This window comes from Poecilia formosa, unplaced genomic scaffold (assembly GCF_000485575.1).
Source record: "Poecilia formosa unplaced genomic scaffold, Poecilia_formosa-5.1.2 Scaffold190, whole genome shotgun sequence".
Taxonomy (NCBI): domain Eukaryota; kingdom Metazoa; phylum Chordata; class Actinopteri; order Cyprinodontiformes; family Poeciliidae; genus Poecilia; species Poecilia formosa.
In genome coordinates this window covers 1,193,283-1,210,837 of record NW_006800129.1, presented here as the reverse complement: position 1 = coordinate 1,210,837, position 17,555 = coordinate 1,193,283, and the positions used below count along the sequence as shown (strand labels likewise).

The window sequence follows — 17,555 nt, the reverse complement described above, 5'->3', positions numbered from 1 at the left end:
CGCCATAATAATTAGACAGACACGCATTGAAAGACATGAATTTTAAAAAACATAAATAGAATAAATAAACATAGAAGTACTTTACTGATTAAATAATTCAATGTTTTATACTGATTGAGTAGAACATAAAAATCTGAGTTCAGCAAATTGTCCTTGTAGTACGTAAAAACACTTTTAAATGATTTTTAAGGGAAAAAAAGCTTAAGAGCTAAGTCACTGTAATGATTGGCTTCATCTGTTGAAACATATCTGCTTTTAGATGACTGTTTTAATGTCAGAAAAGAATTTCAGCCATTGGCTAAAGAACAAGGACCCGTCATAAATAAAGAAGTGACCAAAGTACGACTGCAGCCTCCTTGCTACAGCAATGAGGATCATAAAGGGAGTCATGAGCGATACGCAGAAATGGTGAAAAAGGCTCAACCACCCAGGCGTAAGCTAGCACACTTTAAAATATGGGTTCCTGTAGAAGTTTGTAACAAAAACTAAAAGCCTCTTCTGTCCTCCAGTCCCCAACCAGCTGTATGTAAAGCCTCTGACAGAAAACCAGCAGTATGGATGGATGAGACACATGAGCTTTGAACCGTGGACCCAGTGCCAAAAGTTTCCTCGAAAATCCAGCGAGATGACAAGGTGAGTATCATAACACATAAATACATTTTTCCACCAGTCTGGGCCTCTGTCGGTATAATCCATCTGTTGTTTTCCCAGGTTCGTTGGTACAATGATCTTGACACACCGAGACTTCTGCCTGTTCTGAGCTCCCTCAGCTTCATGAAGCAGAAGCATGCACACGCTAAAAAAAACAACAAAAAGCCTGCAACTTTTTGACTCTTCAACCTTATTTTAATGAATCAAATTTAATTGCTTTGTTGTTCCTATGGGTTTTCTCTTTTTATATTTATGTGTTTGTATGTGTGCATGTAACCTTTGTTTAACTGGGTTTACCTCATTGAGATAATCAAAAGTACAAATCAAAAGTACAAAATGTGGCCTTAAATACATATATTTAACAAATAATTGCTCAAACGAATGAATATTGTACACTATTTTAATTGTGTACTATAAGACGTGCTACAACAGTACTCTGTTAAATCTCTAATAAATACAAAATGTACATGCTGGTGACAATATTCTAAAAAGTTGAGCTGTATAAAGAGCTCAAGAAATTCAGATAACATGAGCAATTACATTTTCTTTTGCGTTGGGATAAATAAAGTATTTATCAACTGAAAATTCAGAAAAATTATGAATGCTAGACGGAGGTGAAAGCATCTCCAAAGCTTCAGTCCTACTCAATGTGATCCGAGAAAGGAACGGCGGTGAATCGGCAGCATTGCTTCAAATAGGGAACAAAACTACTTATGGATTTTGTGGTCTGATCTGATATATTACAGCTTACACTGCTAAAAAATTTGTAGACCTTTCAATATGGAAACAGTATTCCCTGATGAGGTGGTCATAATGTTATGACTGATCAGTGTATTTTTTTGTATATATTCTTGATGTTTTAACACCGATTCTCTGTAGGCTTTAGTGGCACTAGTGACCCCTAGAGGAAAGTCGGGTTAATTACAAGAAAAATAAAAAATAAAATCGTGGTTTTGTGCAAAACTTTGGAAGCCCGTTTCTGCCACTCTGTTAAAAAAAAAAAAAAAAACCCAATCCAAAGAAAAAAGAACCCAAAAATACTGAGATAATTTATTTAATTTAATTTTTTTGCAAAGTGGTGGAAATGGGCTAAACCTGCATAAAATGGAAAAATGGGAGTTATATTAAATATTGTAACAAAGTGCTTTTTTTAATAAAAATTATATACACAATAAAGGAAATATTGTATTTCTCAGGGAAGCCAGAAGAGTTTGAATCATTGCAGCTACACTTGATTCCTCGTAATGTTTCTAACATAAATGATGCAGCTTAATCGAAGTTTCTATGATGAAGTAAACTTAAGGAAAGCACTTTTTTATTTTAATAAACAGATTTTTAATATTTCATAATTGAGTTTAGATATATTTTCACTTAGTGAATTTACTTACTTTTTCTAAAGTGTTTAATAACTTGGACAAAACTTTTTTAATTATAATGCAAACTTATTTTGTAGTTTTTAGTTGTAGAAATAAAAAAAATTGGAACTAGAAATTTTATGTACAGCAATCAATATGTTAAAAAAAACACTAACGGAGAAAAAAAGTACTTTTTTTACATTTTATTTTTTTTCTTCAAGGGGAAATGTTATTTTTCTCTTTGTCATAGTCTTCAACTCTTCTTTTCAACTGAGCAAAACACTCCCCCTTCAACTCCTCCAACTCAGGTAAAATACGAACAAAAAAAAAGAAGAAGAAAACAAACCAGAAGGATTCATCGGGCCTGAGCAAAAACACTGTTTCAGTAGTATGGGGAACACATTCCTCCCGGCTCCCGTTTCCCCTGAAAGCATCCCAAGAGTTAACAATCAACACAAGTCCATGGACAGCTAGTAGAAATAGAATAAATACAATGAACATCTTTATGAACTCATGTCCATTCTATAAACTCTCCGCTTTAGGCTCGTCATTGGTCACAGTTTGTGTGAGAGTTGGTGATCTCGGTTGCGTCTCCAACACACCCAGGCCTCCGTTGCACAGGAGAGACCAGTAGCACAAGACTGCTTGAGCTGGCTTTGGTACAAACGAGATCAACTGTTTGCTGCTGGAGACAACGAGGACGCTGCGTTGGCGGTGAAACGGTTGGCTAAAATAACTCTCAAAAAGCCCTTCTTCATTTTTGACTCATGTCAGCGGACCAGGCAGGGTAAGCAGACACGTTTTTAAAAAGTTACAGCTTCCGCTCAAACTTTAAACAATTGAGTAGCACTGGTGTTGCTCTCCCACCTCTTGCTCCTCAATAATGCAAGACAAATTTGGCAGTTTGGAAATATTTCTGGTCATAAAAAACATCGACGATGCTGATGTGGAAACTAAACATGCGCCACGTTTTGCCCTCATTAAGGCAACTCTGCACACAAAGTACAACCAGCAAGCTAAAAGTGTCTGTAAAGCAGCTGGACAATACAATAACTAACCAGCTAATATCATTTAGTTGTTTTTGTGGTTCTCCATAAAGAGCAAAAACAATCAAATGAATAGCATTCTGCTCAATAAGCATTGAAAACGACAGCTAAATTTTGCAGGCGTTTATTGCATATTTTTTTACTTACGTTTATGCATCAAATGTGTCAAAACAACAACAACAAAAAAAACATATAATGTTCTGGGTAACATTATTATAACTGTAATAATCAATATATTATTTAAGTAGCAGTAATATTTTTGTATTTCTACTCTCAGTTTTTATGAAAATGTTACATTGTGAAATCGTTGCTGAAGGTTATCATGCTCGTCTAAAACCATTTGTAGATGCATGTAGAAGGTCAATTGTTTCACATTGAGAGAAATAAAGAAAAATACAGAGAATAATAGCTCTGTAAAAAAACCCTCAGAATATTAAATTACAATATTAATTATTTTTTTCATGTCAAATGGGGGAAAAGATTGTCGAGGATAAAATGTGGATAATAATGCAGATTGCCACATAATTCTTCAGCAAAGGCAAATCAACTGAGGAGCCAAAGTACTAATTGTTTTGGTCTTACTTCATGATTCCATAAATATCTATATTTTGTGTAAATGAACAGATGAACCGCTAATTTTAATGACTGTTGCATATTTTACTACAACAGTCATCATGAGTTTTTAGTTCATGACTCCATATTTGTTTCTTCAACTCTGAGTAATTACATGTTTGTTTGTTTTTTCTTGAATCAGATCTGAAAAACAATTATGCCATTAATTACATCACTTATTTATTTATTTATTTTTTTATTATTATTTTTGGACAGATGCTTTACACGACCGAAATCTTCAATTGTTAATTGGTCATCTCTGTGATTTTCTTATTTAAAAAAAAGCCTGATTTGTTTATTTTTGATAAAAACAGTGAGTAGTGATTCCATATTATCATACAGTAAAGGTTTGTCATATTAATGCGGATAAAATTGTCAACCTGCCTGTCCTGCGCAAACTGTCCATTCAGAGCAACACCAGTGATGATTTATGTTTCTTTTACCGCTGAAATAAAAAAAAACGGGCCTGTTAGAGCCTGACTGGAGTGGATTAAATAAAACACACAATGACTCATGTGTAATTTTCTCTCCTATCTGGGCCAGTGGTTCTGACTCCGATCCCGTCTCGCGAGCAGCAGAACTCGGCAGTTGATCCGTTGGTACCAGTGACCTTTGAATTTTACAAGAAAGCGTGCTGTTCTTCATCGGAAATGGAATCATCATGTTAAGCATAAGAACTAACCAGAATCATCATAATAATAACAACACTAAGAATATACAAATGATGGGTACAGAATTTATACAAAATACCCTACGTCAAAACAAACGGAAAGTAAAAATAAAAAAAAAGAAAAGAAAAAGAAACCACAGTAAGACATGCTCAAAGCAGTTATGTTTGGCAAGAAAGCAGTTTTGTTGTATCATAAAAACCTCACAGTGAAAATAGTTATGCCCCTTCAGGATTACAAAGCACAGTATTCAGTCGAAATCAGCGGATATTTCTTTCCTTCGTCTACTTCTTCTTCATAGAAGAATCAAGCTGCATGACGCAACTGCGTTGAAATCCGTAGTTTCTGCCCCTCCCTACCTGGAGGTTCTGGAACAGCTCACTGATTTATGCTCCTTCATTTCCACCCAAAAAAAAAACCAAAGAAAAGGAAAAGAGACAAAAAGGAGCTCAAACCAGTGGAGAGTCCTCTAATCCCAATCTGAGCTCGATCTTTGTTTTGCTCAGATAAAAATATGTAACCCTTCTCGTAGCATATCTAGTCATCTTTAGTCACTTTTAATTTCATCTGTTAAAATGATTGAGGGTAATTTTATTATTTAGAGTTAAAAATCTGTTCTCTGCTGCCTAAATGACAGACAAAATAAATAAACTCTGTATTTTATGAAAATGAGCCTTCACTGCCAGAAGTCGGGCGAAAGAAAAACAAAAACAAAAAAACAAAAACAAAGGTGGTGATCATTGCTGACTTCAGCGAAAACATATCACAATATCTGCCTTGCTTTTAGTAAATACTTTAGTCTTTGGTCAATATATTCCTCCTCAGTTTATACATATAGTCATACACACACAAATATGCATGTACATACACACTTATAAACGTGTAATAAACTGGATATTTGTGCACGTATGTGTTCACACTTTTTTTTTATAAAGGACCTTTAGCACAAAACATCAAGACTGAAATAAATAATTAAAGCGGGAACAAAAGTACCTGTTCATAAATTGTGTCAAACAAACAAACAAAAAAATAAAAAATAAAATAAAAATTACCGAACAAAAGAACAACAAATAAAATAAAAAGTAGCCTTATGTACAGCGATAATTTTCTTTTCACACAGGCTAAAAGGCGTTGTTTTAAATAAACAGACTTTGCATCTTTCAAGAAGCCTGAGAGAGAGGCTAGACATGAGAAAAACACGTTGTCCTCCAACATGTACGCGGCCGAGATGGCTGTCAAAACAAGAGCTTTCTCCTCCCGTCGAGAACGCTTTCCCTTCTCCGGAGTCCCAAAAGTTCGCGTTTTCCTCTTTGCTTGGGATTCAAGTGATGGCGATTGTAGTTCTCAGCTGTTTCGCTCGCGCTGTGAGTGCTCGCTCAGTGGTGCCGTGTCCTTGCAGTGGGTACCGACCCAGCGTCCGCTGCTGCCACGGCTGCTAGCTGTTGGGCGGCCCGTCGTTTAGGAAGTAGGTCGTCATTTCCCCTTTACCTTTGACCTTAACGACTCCGCGGCACTCCAGCACGTATCCTTTGCTATCAAGCACCTGGTAGAGGTCCGTGGTCACCTGGGGAGTTCAGAAAATATCGATAGGATTTTAGAGAAATATTCTGAGGTACTATTGTAATAACAATAAAAATGTATGGTAAAAACCCCCCAATTTATTAGTTGTTTTGTAGATAACTGTATGGTTATGACTTCATATCACCAAACATACAAACATCCCCATTTAAAGGAGACTTTCTAGATTCCTCTTACTTTCTAGATTCCTCTTACTTACTGTAACATTCAATCTTATTTTCTAATTCACTGGTATTTATTGATGCTTTCATCAAACAAACAGTGGAGAAAATGGTAAAAATGTCATTTAGGATAATACTGTCAATACTATCAATTGAAATTTATCGAGACGACGATAAATCAATTTCCTGTTAAGATAAAAAGTTTTCTGAAATAAATGATAAAAGATAGCAATGAAACATCAGGAATCATGTAAATACCATCCATCCCTGGATGCTGAGTTTGTGCTTTACTAAGTTTACCAACGATGCTGTACTACTACTTTGTAATATATCGTAGTACAGCTACATTAATACTGAGAAACAGTAGCACTATTTATTACAAAATAGCACAGGGAAAATCTTTCGTGTGCTAATGTAGTGTAAAAAACCTGTACAAAAACATCCCAAACTGAACTCAGGGCTACCAAAGAAGTCGAAAAGGAAAAAAAAAATCAAAACTAAAATTAATGTAGACCATTTTAATCTACATGTATTGTTTAAATTTGAATAAATGCCACTCGTCCTTCCAAGTTGAATTCCCATTGTTATGTGTTACCTGAATGCGGTCAGGTACACCTGTGCTGTCCATGCGACTGGCCACGTTTACTGTGTTTCCCCAAATATCATACTGGGGCTTCCGGGCGCCAATGACTCCTGCTACCACTGGCCCAATGTTCAGACCTGTGAATCAAACACAAACTTTGTAAAAACATGCGCTGTGAAGAACAGGCTCACAATTTTCCCCATGATTTTCTCTCTGTACCTATCTTCATCTGGAAGTTGTTGAAGGAATGCTCGTTGATATACTTCATCTGCTCTCTCAGTCTCATAGCATAGTCTGCTAGCGCAGTAATATGAGAACGACCCTCTTTGTCGTAAGTAGAGTCGTTAAGACCGGAGGCCGCCATGTAGGTGGAACCAATGGTTTTGATCTTCTCCAGCTGCCTGTACTTCTCTTCACTGATGATCTGAGCCGTTAACAAAAACAGATGTTCATTTTCTCCAAGCTGCACTTTAATACTGTGATCTGAATTTCGTAAAAAAACAAACAAACAATGTTTTACCTCATCGAAGTCGGCGATGATCTCGTTGAGCAGCCGGAGACACTCCACCCCCTCGTTGTTGGCCTCCAGCTCCACGTAGAACTCAGAGAAATTGCTGATGGATGCGAACATGACGGCTACGCACTCACAGGACTGGTAGTACAGCTCATCGTTGCGCCGCTCTCGAGCCAAGAAGTGAGCAGCCACGTCCTTCGGCAGGATGTTGTGAAGGAGGCGACGGTTATAGGCCTGCAGCTCCTCCATCTCTTCCTTCTCCTCGGTGGCCTGGCAGGAAATAAACAGCTTTGATAAGGACCAGGATGCCAAAACAGAGACATAATTATTCACCAGGAATCCAGAGTCTTAGTAGCTATTTTTATTGCGCTGTACTTTTTACTTTTACTTGAGTAATTTCATTATGCATTATGAGTCTTATTTGAGTAAAATCTTTGGATACTCTACCCATTTGAGTAACTTCACTGAATGAAGAACAAGCTTGTTTTATATAAAAATTCACCTGACAGATCTGCAGTTTTTGTTAATTTCTCTTTTTTTTTGTTGCTGTTGTTTTCTTCCTCTTTTTCCCACTTCTACCCAAAATATCTGTGACACTAGATTAATCGAAACAAGTCAGAAAATAACTGCCAAGATTAAAAGAAGAAAAGTATCCTAACCCAAACATTTTAATTATTTTTTCTTGTGACACCACTTGGTTATGCTGTTTTATCTTTGTCTTAATTGTATCCATTTTAATGTGTACCTCCTTTTTTTGTTAGTTTATTTTATTAGGTTTTTTTGTCGTTGTTATTCATTCTCTTATCTAATTTATTTGTTTGTAATGTAATCTTTGCATGCACTATTTGGTGAATAATAAACAAAAAAGTTTCATTAATTGTAATGTAAAAGAAATTAAGAAAATGTTTCTTTTCTCTAATTTTGTAATTATATTATTCATAAGAATTATTGTCACTTTGGTATTTAAAATACAACAATTTCCTCATAACTTTATATACTGATGATGGTAATTTTTAAATATTAAAAAATGTGTGTTTTGTTTTAACAAATACTTTTTTACTTTTACTTCAGTAAAAGTATGTTTAATTAGTACTACTCTTACTCGAGTATAATGTTTTGGTATTGCACACACAGGAATCACAGAGGGACAGATAAGCATAAACGTGACCCGACAGCGCCCTCTGGTGGCCGTACCTGTAGTTTCCAGAGGAAGTCGAGGCGAGCCGTGGATTCAACCTGCTGTGCGTGCAGGTACAGCGCCAGGACGAAGACGGTGAGGATCACAGGGGTCATGACCCGCAGGGACACTTTGGTCACAGAGTATGGGCTGCAAAGAGACCGAAACTCAGACTGAATGAAAGAAACTTGGAGGAATGATTACATTTTTAACAAAAGCAATTGAAACAACATACCACTCAACTGTAGTTTCATTGAAACTGGACCTGAAATTACAAACAAAAAATTATTTTTGTGAATAGAAATAAAGACAATTACTATTTTCTCATATCAGTATTTACTTCTGACACATAAACTGTAATTAATATATATTGTCTTTATGTGAAAATTTTAAATATTTAAATGCTAATGAAAAAAATAGGAGATAAACGGTTGATTTGAAAAAGAAATATCACAGAGTAAGACACTAATTTCATTTACTTTCCACTTTCTTCACATAATTTAAGGTAATTTAATGACTAGAAAAAAAACAAGCTAATGTTTTATATTTATTAATTCTGGTAGAGATATAAAAAATTATAAAAGTTATCTCATAAATGTAAACAAAGAACTTACCAACTGGTTTCATTTAAAGCACTAAAAGAGAAAAAAAAAGAAGCTCAGTGAAAACACAAAAGTATTTAAAAAAACAGTCAAAGAGAACTAATTGTAATTTCAATATATGAATATTTAATACCAGTTTTAACAATGCTGAAAGATTCAACTACAGTGATCCAGCATTTAAAACTGAAGGCAGCACTTTTTCACTTTTTTAATGTAGCAAAAAAGATATAAGAAGATTCATTCAGCTATTAATGCTTAGTTTATTGCTTAATAGGTAGGCTTACATGACAAAAAGTTAGGAAATGATGTGTATTGTAACAACAAAAAAAAATCCAGATCTTAAAAGTGCGGTATGAAACTTTCATGTAAACTATTTATTTGTTTATTTGTTGGAACTGTTACTATGTCGTGACAGCATGATATGAGACAAATACTGGAGCTCCACTGTCTTCTGCCGATGCTAACTGAAAACAACCAATCAGAGCCAGGAGGTGGGTCTTAGCGCTGTCAATCACAATGCTGCATAGCGCTGTTAGCATATCCTGTTGTGAATGCTAAGGCTAGTTAGCATGGCCACTGATGATGGCAGATAAACAGTTTTCCTGAAAAGATAAATTGATCCTCCACCATTATAACGTTCATCAGCGAGTACATGTGTTGATTGACAGCGCTAAGACTCTCCTCCTGGCTCTGATTGGTTGTTTTTGGTGCATTTTTTCAGACGGCAACAGCAGAACTGGAAGGAGGTGGAGGAGATTGATCTTTTCACAGATTATTTGTCATGACATCAAGACAGTTTTAGCAAATATGTATAAAACACCTTGTTTATAAAAGTTACATAAATTGTTTTTTAAGTATCAAACTCTACAGAGATTACTGTATTTTCCGCACTATAAGGCGCACCTAAAAACCTTCAATTTCCTCAAAAGCCGACAGTGCGCCTTATAATCCGGTGTGCCTTATATATGGAGCAATATTGAGCCACAACAGGTCTAGCATCTACGGTAAGCAGCCGCCGACTTCATTTTCGCCCGTAGAAGAAGAAGCACGCGGTGCATGCTGGGATAGCTGTCAGAATGCTGGTTTGTAATCTATTAATAAAGTTTGACTGACCTATCTACCTACCAACCGTCTAGAATCAGGTCGTCTGCAGGTCATTTAGCGCCACGTTCTCCACCAACATGCTGTGCGCGAACAGAGAAAGGTGACCATCGTCCGGCTACGCCCCGGCCCAGTCGCGGATGGCTCTTCTCGCCGACCGGAGTCAGACTGTTTGTTGTCATTCCGTTTAGTGGAGCTCCATCTAGTGGTAGCATAATGTAACTCCAGCCTCTACTGTAGCGTCTGTTCTATGGGCCTTATAATCCTGTGCGCATTATAGTGCGGAAAATACGATAGTTGAATGCCATCAAAGAATGAGCGAACAACAAACATTTGGTGATTTGATGCCAAGTTTTGGACAGTTTTAGTTATACAACCAAAATGTTAAATCACAGGACATAACTGCTTCTTTTACCACAACACACTGCTGCACTCACATGGCATTGGAGGTGACAAAGAGGTCTGCGTTGTCAAATAGTGCTACTTGTGGCCACTCCACGAGCAGCAGGAAGGTGAGCTGGATGAGCAGCATGAGGGCCAGCTTCCCTATGCTGCTGATTTGCAGGAACACTGAGCAGGCCAGCAGCGTCAGCAGCACACTGTAGCTGAAATACTGGAACAGACAGGAGACAGCCGCGACCCGCATCAGCAACCACGAGCCACAGAAAAATCTGTTTGCTTCTCTTGGAAGCCGCTCCAGAGGAAAGTGGTGTAAGATGGTGGACTGACCTCGGGAAAGGGGCAGGAGGGGCCTTGGCTGGGGCAGATCTCCAAACCTCCTTCGATGGACACATTCAAGCTGCGGATCAGACACGGCGTCACCAGGCCTGCAGACGTGTTCAGCTTCTCGGCGACGCATTCTGTCAAGCTCTGGGTGTCGCAGGCGAACTGGAGACGATCATCCAGAAACGCATTCAGAGTCACGTCCTTAAAAAAAATATACATCTTTTTTTTTGTCAACTCTTACCATATTAACAAAGGCAGAGATGAAGACGAGGATGATGGAGAAAACTCCAACCAGGGTGCTGTTGGTGCGAGATTGGACAATCTTCTTCGAAACGGTTTGCATTGCAGCTGGGAAGAGCTGCAAACACAAATGATTTCCACATTATATATGTTGCCCCAGTACAGTCCCTTATAAAAATATTCATACACCGTAAATTTATTTCATTTTATTGCTTTACAACCACAAATGTCAGTGTATGTTATTAGTATTTTATATCGTGAATATGTATATTGTATCGTGAACAGAATATCATGTATCGTATCGTGCNACCGCTCCAAGATGGCCGCCGTATATCCTGCGCCGGAGCGGCCAATGTAGGGTCTTCTCTTATGTCTATGCTGAGCACGCTCTCTGTCATGTGTGACGTTATTGCGCCCTCTACTGCGCATGCGGGTTTGCAGTTCACACTGGAGATCACATACAGGTCGCATATATTTGGAAGTGTGGCGTGAACCACAACGGCCACGGCAAATAAATGCGATTTGACAAAAATTTGGATTTGGGTCTCTTCAGGCTGCAGTGTGAACGTAGCTTTTGTTTATATTGTGCAAATCCACTACAAATATTGTCTTACTGCACTACAAAAAAGTTGTTTTAATTTAATCACACATACATTCCTATTATTCCTGGTTATCAATCAGTACAGTATGCTCAATTAATTATTCAAAGTTTTTATCTAAGGAAACCCAACAGATCAAAAATCTGGAACTGCTGTTTTTGTTCAGTTTGTCTATGTCCCTATCAAATAAACTTGATAGGGACAAGTTTATTTGTCCCTATCAAGACAAATAAACTTGTCCCTATCAAGTTTATTTGATAGTGTGCATTTATTGTTCTTTCTCTTAAAAGGTTACAACTTGAGGAAACTTATACTTTCTTTCTTTGTATCCATTTGTAATTACCTGATAGGGTATGTCTCATTCTTTCTGCGCTTCTTCTCCTCGTCTGGAACACGTTCCCATCCAAACTTGAGTCTCCAATCAAAATTTCCTCGGCTGTAGTTTTGCAGTTCAGGCACTGGTTTGTGAAACCTCAGGCTGTGATTATCGATCGACGTGATTCTTGGGCTCACCACGGCTCTGGGCTCTTCAGCTATTCGAGCCAGAAGAGGCTCCAGCCAGCCAGGGAAACATTCACCTGTGAAATAAAAAGAAAACTGAAACATTTTTTCACTAGCTGGAAGCTATTGGCTATTATATGGAATACTGCTGCATAGAAATACTATTGCAATAACCAAACACATTGCTAAGCCAAACATTTGTCCTCTGCATGTAAAAAAACAACAAAACTACAAACTCACAGTGGGAATCTAGGAAGGTGAGGACCTCCCCCTGTGCAGCCTGAGCCCCCATCAGCCTGGCTGTGATCAGGCCTTTTCTCTCCTTCTGACGCAGGACTCGCACTATTCGCAGCCCCTGCACATATTCATCCAGTGGAGTCTTTAAGAGATCTGAAGACATAAATACAAAATTAGAGCTGAAGGATGGCAAATGTTAATAAAATCTGGCATTTTGCATGTCTTTATATTGGAGTTACATTGAAGTTCGAGGGGTTGTGATTTACTGCATATTTGCACTTTGAATACAGATAAATGTTATGAACACTTAAATTTAATACTTATTCAGATTTTTAATTGAAATGTCTAAATGTAATTAACACAATATATCACAGATTAATTTGATATTGCAAAAAGAAAAAAAGAATCTCAAATTTAAGGTAAAATACTAGTAGCTGTTGTTGCCAAAAAATTACCATATAAATACAGATTTACAGCTTCCAGTATTTTGCCTTATATTAGAGACTTTTTAAACAGTGTACTTAGTGGGTGAATGCATTGTGATAACTTTTCCCACTGAATTTTGGGGCAACACCCAGAGGCAGTTCTATCCCCCACAAGATGGCGCCCTGGGCCGTTGCCCAAGTCGCAGAAACTGCCACTGGCAACACCAGCCACATCTCGTCTAATCTCTTCTTAAAAATTTTAAAATTCAAAACATTTTTGTCTTTTTTTCTGTCTCCATTGACACATGGTGGCACAGTTGGTTCGACACAAAGAGGTCTTGGGTTCAAATCCTGGCCTGGGGTCGTCCTGCATATCCTCTGTTCTCTGAATGCTCTGGTTTCCTCTCAGTAAACCAGAGCAATACCCGAGTCAGTTTCTAAAAACTGACTCAGGTATTAGCATGTATGGACATAGTTTTCTCTCCTTACGATGGACAGGTGACATAATTGGCATCGCCTCTTATTGAAAGATTGCTGGAGACAGGCGCCAGTCTCACCCTTTCAAACTAAGCAGGTAACAACAAAGGGTGGATGGATGCTGAGTTTCCACAGTTGGAGTCTTAGGTTCACGTTCAGATGGTTGAGTTCCTGTGAAGTTTTAATCACCAGCTGCAGAAAAATACCTCAGCTGGCTGCAAAAACCTCATACAAGCTTGTAAGTGTTCCAGTAAGCAGGCCTTTCTGCAGAGGTAAACGATAAACTAGATCTTTTCTTAATTATGAAACAGACTCTTAGTTTTGTCAGCTTTGAGTCTTGATGGAAATTTTTCTTAATGAATTTTCCCCTAGAAGTACATTTATGAATACATAAAGACGGCAGCAGGATATTAAACACAAATTCCATCTTAAGCAACAAGACACTCAAGTACTTTACCGTTTGTAAAAGATTAGGTTTTAATAATAAACAGAGCATAATTTTCCAGATAACCTTTCACTTTGGACCTTATTATGGATGTGATGAGTCATGCATTTAGTCGCCATAGTGGCTATCAGCATGATAAAGACACTAATACTGTAATTAACTGTACAGTGTTAAAGCAGAACAAATGAGGACAAATTCCTTCCCCACTTCCACATTGTACACCAACTCAATGCAGAAGCAGTAAATTTCAGTTTTCATCATGTTTTGTTCTCTGAAATATGAGAGTACTTTCTGAAGAAATGATATACATCCAATGCCTTGCAAAATTATTCATGCCCCTTCAAGATCAATAATCTCCTTTCAGATTATGTGGTTAGTTAGATCTTGGTAGGTTTGCAGTTATGTTCTTTCCATTTTCAGGTCATCGATGAAAAGTGTTTAGGAAAAGCTCCACAGTTTTATTCCCAAGTTGTCTGCTGTGATCCTTGGTCTTCATTACTTTTATGTATTCATTTTATTTTTGTTTTCTTCATTCAGCTGTTTGTTCACCAAACTTCTGAAACCTTCACTGATCAACCAGATTTAAAGTGAGGTTGACTCAAACAAGTGAAATCAATTCACTCACACTGTGATTTTTGGAGGCAACAAACACTTTTAGTGAAGGGAACCATAAAAATAGAAAAAGAACCCCATAAAGTATGTATCATTTACCTTAGATTCAATAGTTATCTGCTTCTTTGGGATGGTATTTCTCATAAAATCCCAAATAAATACATATACGTTTTTGTTTCCCTCGTGAAAAAGGAAAGTTGAGGAGTTGTGAATACTTTCTCTAGGACACTATATATGTGAAAGCATTAAGATGCAACATTAACTATCAGTGATCTCACTCACCGTCTGTACTGGCGTCGTCCACCAGTAAGATCTCTGTGAGCAGAGCAGCAGGAGCCGTGTGCAGGACGCTGTAGACCGTCCTGAGCAGAGTGGACCAGGCCTCGTTGTGAAACACTATTATCACGCTGGTGGTTGGAAGGCCGGGACATCTCAAAAACTTCTGCTTCAGGCAGCTGTCAGAGCCAGACTGGAAGTTAAGAGGCAGCTTTTAAACAACGCATAGATTTATCTCTTGCCTGCAGGGTGATGTCGCCAAGAAACGATGTTCTCCTGAGATAAACTCACTCTGGAGGCCGTGTGTCCTTTCCCAGATCCCGGTGCAGAGAGATGCGATCACTGGCAAACTGGTTGAACTGGTTTTTCTTAAAACCACTTGATTCCTCTTTCTGTTCCTCAGCAGTCATAGAGCGCCACACGAATGGCTTGCCGCCTGCTCCCGGTTCCCAGCGATTTTGGTAAGGCCTCTGAAGGTGAGGCCTGAACTCCTGCTTGCTGTAAAATCCAGGAGGACATTTGTGGACAGAGGAATCTGTAAACCTGGTGGTCTGGACAGGGATGGATCCTCTGAGTTTCCCCACATTTCCCTTGGGAAGTCGAGGGGAATGTGGCGTTGTTGTGTAGTTCATGTAGACAAGCATAATAAAAGACAAACACAGAAAACTGGAGAATGCTATCTTCACTGAGCGTTTGTGTCGAAGCAAATAAAAATGCATGATATTCAGAGAGCGATGGGGACCTGAGAAGAGAAAAACAAACAAAGTGCAACATTATAGACAACAAAAAAATTATTTTAAATAGTTATTTCACCAGATCAACAGCTGCAGTCTGGAAAACCCTCTCTACGTCATGCTTGGAAAAACTAATTCCTTTATTTGAAGATATTTGACTATTCATAAAGTTATTGTTGTCTTATTTAAACAGCAATACAATGACAGAATGAGGTAACTAATTCAACAAGACAAAAATAAAACACTAAGTCCTGTCCAAGCATTGGTGTAATCATTTGTTGGAAGATCCTTCATTCATTTACAAATATAGTTTGAAAAGTAATAACTTTAGCAAACCTGTGTTTCTGAGCTAGTTAACCAACAACACTGTCTTTATTAAATGAGAAAAGTACTTACTTTTTGCTGTAATTTTTCTCTGTGTTGTCCTGTTTGCCTCCCACGTCTTACAGAGACCGACAATGAAGTGCACAGGTGCTCAGCTGGATCAGTGTGCATCAAGGACCCTTTGCAACCGCTCAGACCGGTTAAAAACATCTGACTCAGTCAAGCAGCTGCGGTGAGACTGCCAAGAAGTATGTTCTTTATTCCTGGTTTCACTTCGGCTGAGTTATTTTTAACTTCCATTTTACTTTTAAGTTGCATTTCTTGTGGGATCACATTTATCTACTTAGGAGAGGAATGAGAGTTAAGAGCACCTTCTGCAGGATTTCTCAGTAAATGTTTGTCTGAGGTAAACGGCAGAATAAAAGAAAAAACAATAATACAAACCAATCCATTGTTAACTAATCAAGCCATGATGATTTTTTCAAACTTACAAAGGTTAATCCATAAATCAAAGTGACTCCAGTGTTTGATAAGCAGGACGGAGCTCAGCCAAAAATTACTAATCATTATCATAAATTGAAAACATGTTTGTCAGATAAAAAGCCAAGTTTAATTCAAACAAAAGGGAACAACATAGTTTCTACATTTCTAATATTGTTTAAGAGGTAGTTTATCTGGAGTTTACATCTCCTTTCTGGGTTCATCTCTGCCGCTTCCTCCAACAGTCGAAAGAGAAACACAACTGAGCCATTCTGCAGATTTCATTGTGTTCATGCATGACTGTCTGTTATGTGTTTTGGTATTATGTGGGTATCTGTGTTGCTAATAACATAGAGCAGTGTTTCTCAACCCTGGTCCTCACCTCCGCCCTGTCTCTGCATATTTTAGGTATTTCCCTTCTGCCACACACCTGAATTGTATCTCTGGGTGATTAACAGGTTTCTGTAGCACTTGGTGGTCATCATGCAATCATTTGAATCAGCTGTTCTGGAATAGAGGCACATCTAAGGCATGCAGAGCAGGGAGGCGGTGAGGACCAGGGTTAGTTTTTCACTGAGTTAGAGTGACGACTTGTCCGGTCAGGGTGCACCAGTTCTCCCACCCAGTGACAGAACTGGAGTAAGTTCTTGACTCTGGCAATCTTAAACAGACTTAAACTGTAAATGTAATGTTGCAGATAATAATAATAATAATAATAATAATAATAATAATAATAATAATAGGTTGAAAGTTTGGAAGTAAAGGCTAGTAAACACAACATTTGGAAGAAACTTTATGTTTTATTGCACAGTGGCTCTCTTAAAAATCTGTATAACTTTAATGGGGTTTTAGGATGTATTTACTGCATGAGCAGGAATTCATTGATGTGCAGCACTTTCCTTAATCTACCTGTTAACAATAGAGAAGAAAGGATTAGGTTTTTAAACTAACAAGAATAGTGTAAGAGTGAAAATTGGAGTTATGAAAGCAGCACAACTGCATTACAAAAGCAAAAAAAAAAATATATATATCCTCTTGTATATTTGTCATGCAAATTAATTAATTAATTAATTAATTAATTAAGCCAGATAATGAAAAAGCAAAGTCTCGGCAAGAAAACAATATTCAATGTATTAGTATTTTAAGTGAGTCTTTTGCATATTGCAGTTAGTTATCTAGATAGATAGATAGATAGATAGATAGATAGATAGATAGATAGATAGATAGAATCTACTGTCGTTCGTCGCTTAATGAGGGCGGGGTTTGTTGCCAAGGTAACACGTAAACAAAGCTATAGTTATTTTTGAAAGCTAGGTGTTGTGAACAGGACGTCGACTGGATAAAGGATCCGTAACGCATATGGCTTTCTTCGGCTTGACCCACCTGGGTTATCAAAACCCAATCGGTGATAATATGCTCATAAATCCCCGG

General features: G+C 37.7%; 2 protein-coding genes across 2 annotated transcripts; both read right to left on the bottom strand.

The window, feature by feature from the left end:
* Nucleotides 1-5,405: 5,405 nt before the first annotated feature.
* On the bottom strand, nucleotides 5,406-11,147 carry LOC103147823 (adenylate cyclase type 5-like; the record flags this gene model as incomplete). Its single annotated transcript, XM_016678766.1, has 10 exons — nucleotides 5,406-5,896; nucleotides 6,667-6,791; nucleotides 6,874-7,078; nucleotides 7,175-7,438; nucleotides 8,363-8,495; nucleotides 8,581-8,610; nucleotides 8,960-8,980; nucleotides 10,486-10,661; nucleotides 10,778-10,936; nucleotides 11,016-11,147. Coding segments are annotated over 10 exons (1,374 nt in total), but the record flags the coding sequence as incomplete, so codon positions are not given.
* Nucleotides 11,148-11,952: 805 nt separating this feature from the next.
* Nucleotides 11,953-16,494, bottom strand: LOC107837928 (polypeptide N-acetylgalactosaminyltransferase 6-like). The gene is made up of 6 exons (XM_016678765.1): nucleotides 16,330-16,494; nucleotides 15,717-15,882; nucleotides 14,878-15,328; nucleotides 14,593-14,765; nucleotides 12,355-12,504; nucleotides 11,953-12,191 (listed from the first exon to the last, which is right to left on the bottom strand). The coding sequence occupies exons 3-6, from the start codon at nucleotides 15,303-15,305 to the stop codon at nucleotides 11,953-11,955; spliced, it is 990 nt and encodes a 329-aa protein (XP_016534251.1). The 5' UTR covers nucleotides 15,306-15,328; nucleotides 15,717-15,882; nucleotides 16,330-16,494.
* Nucleotides 16,495-17,555: the final 1,061 nt, after the last annotated feature.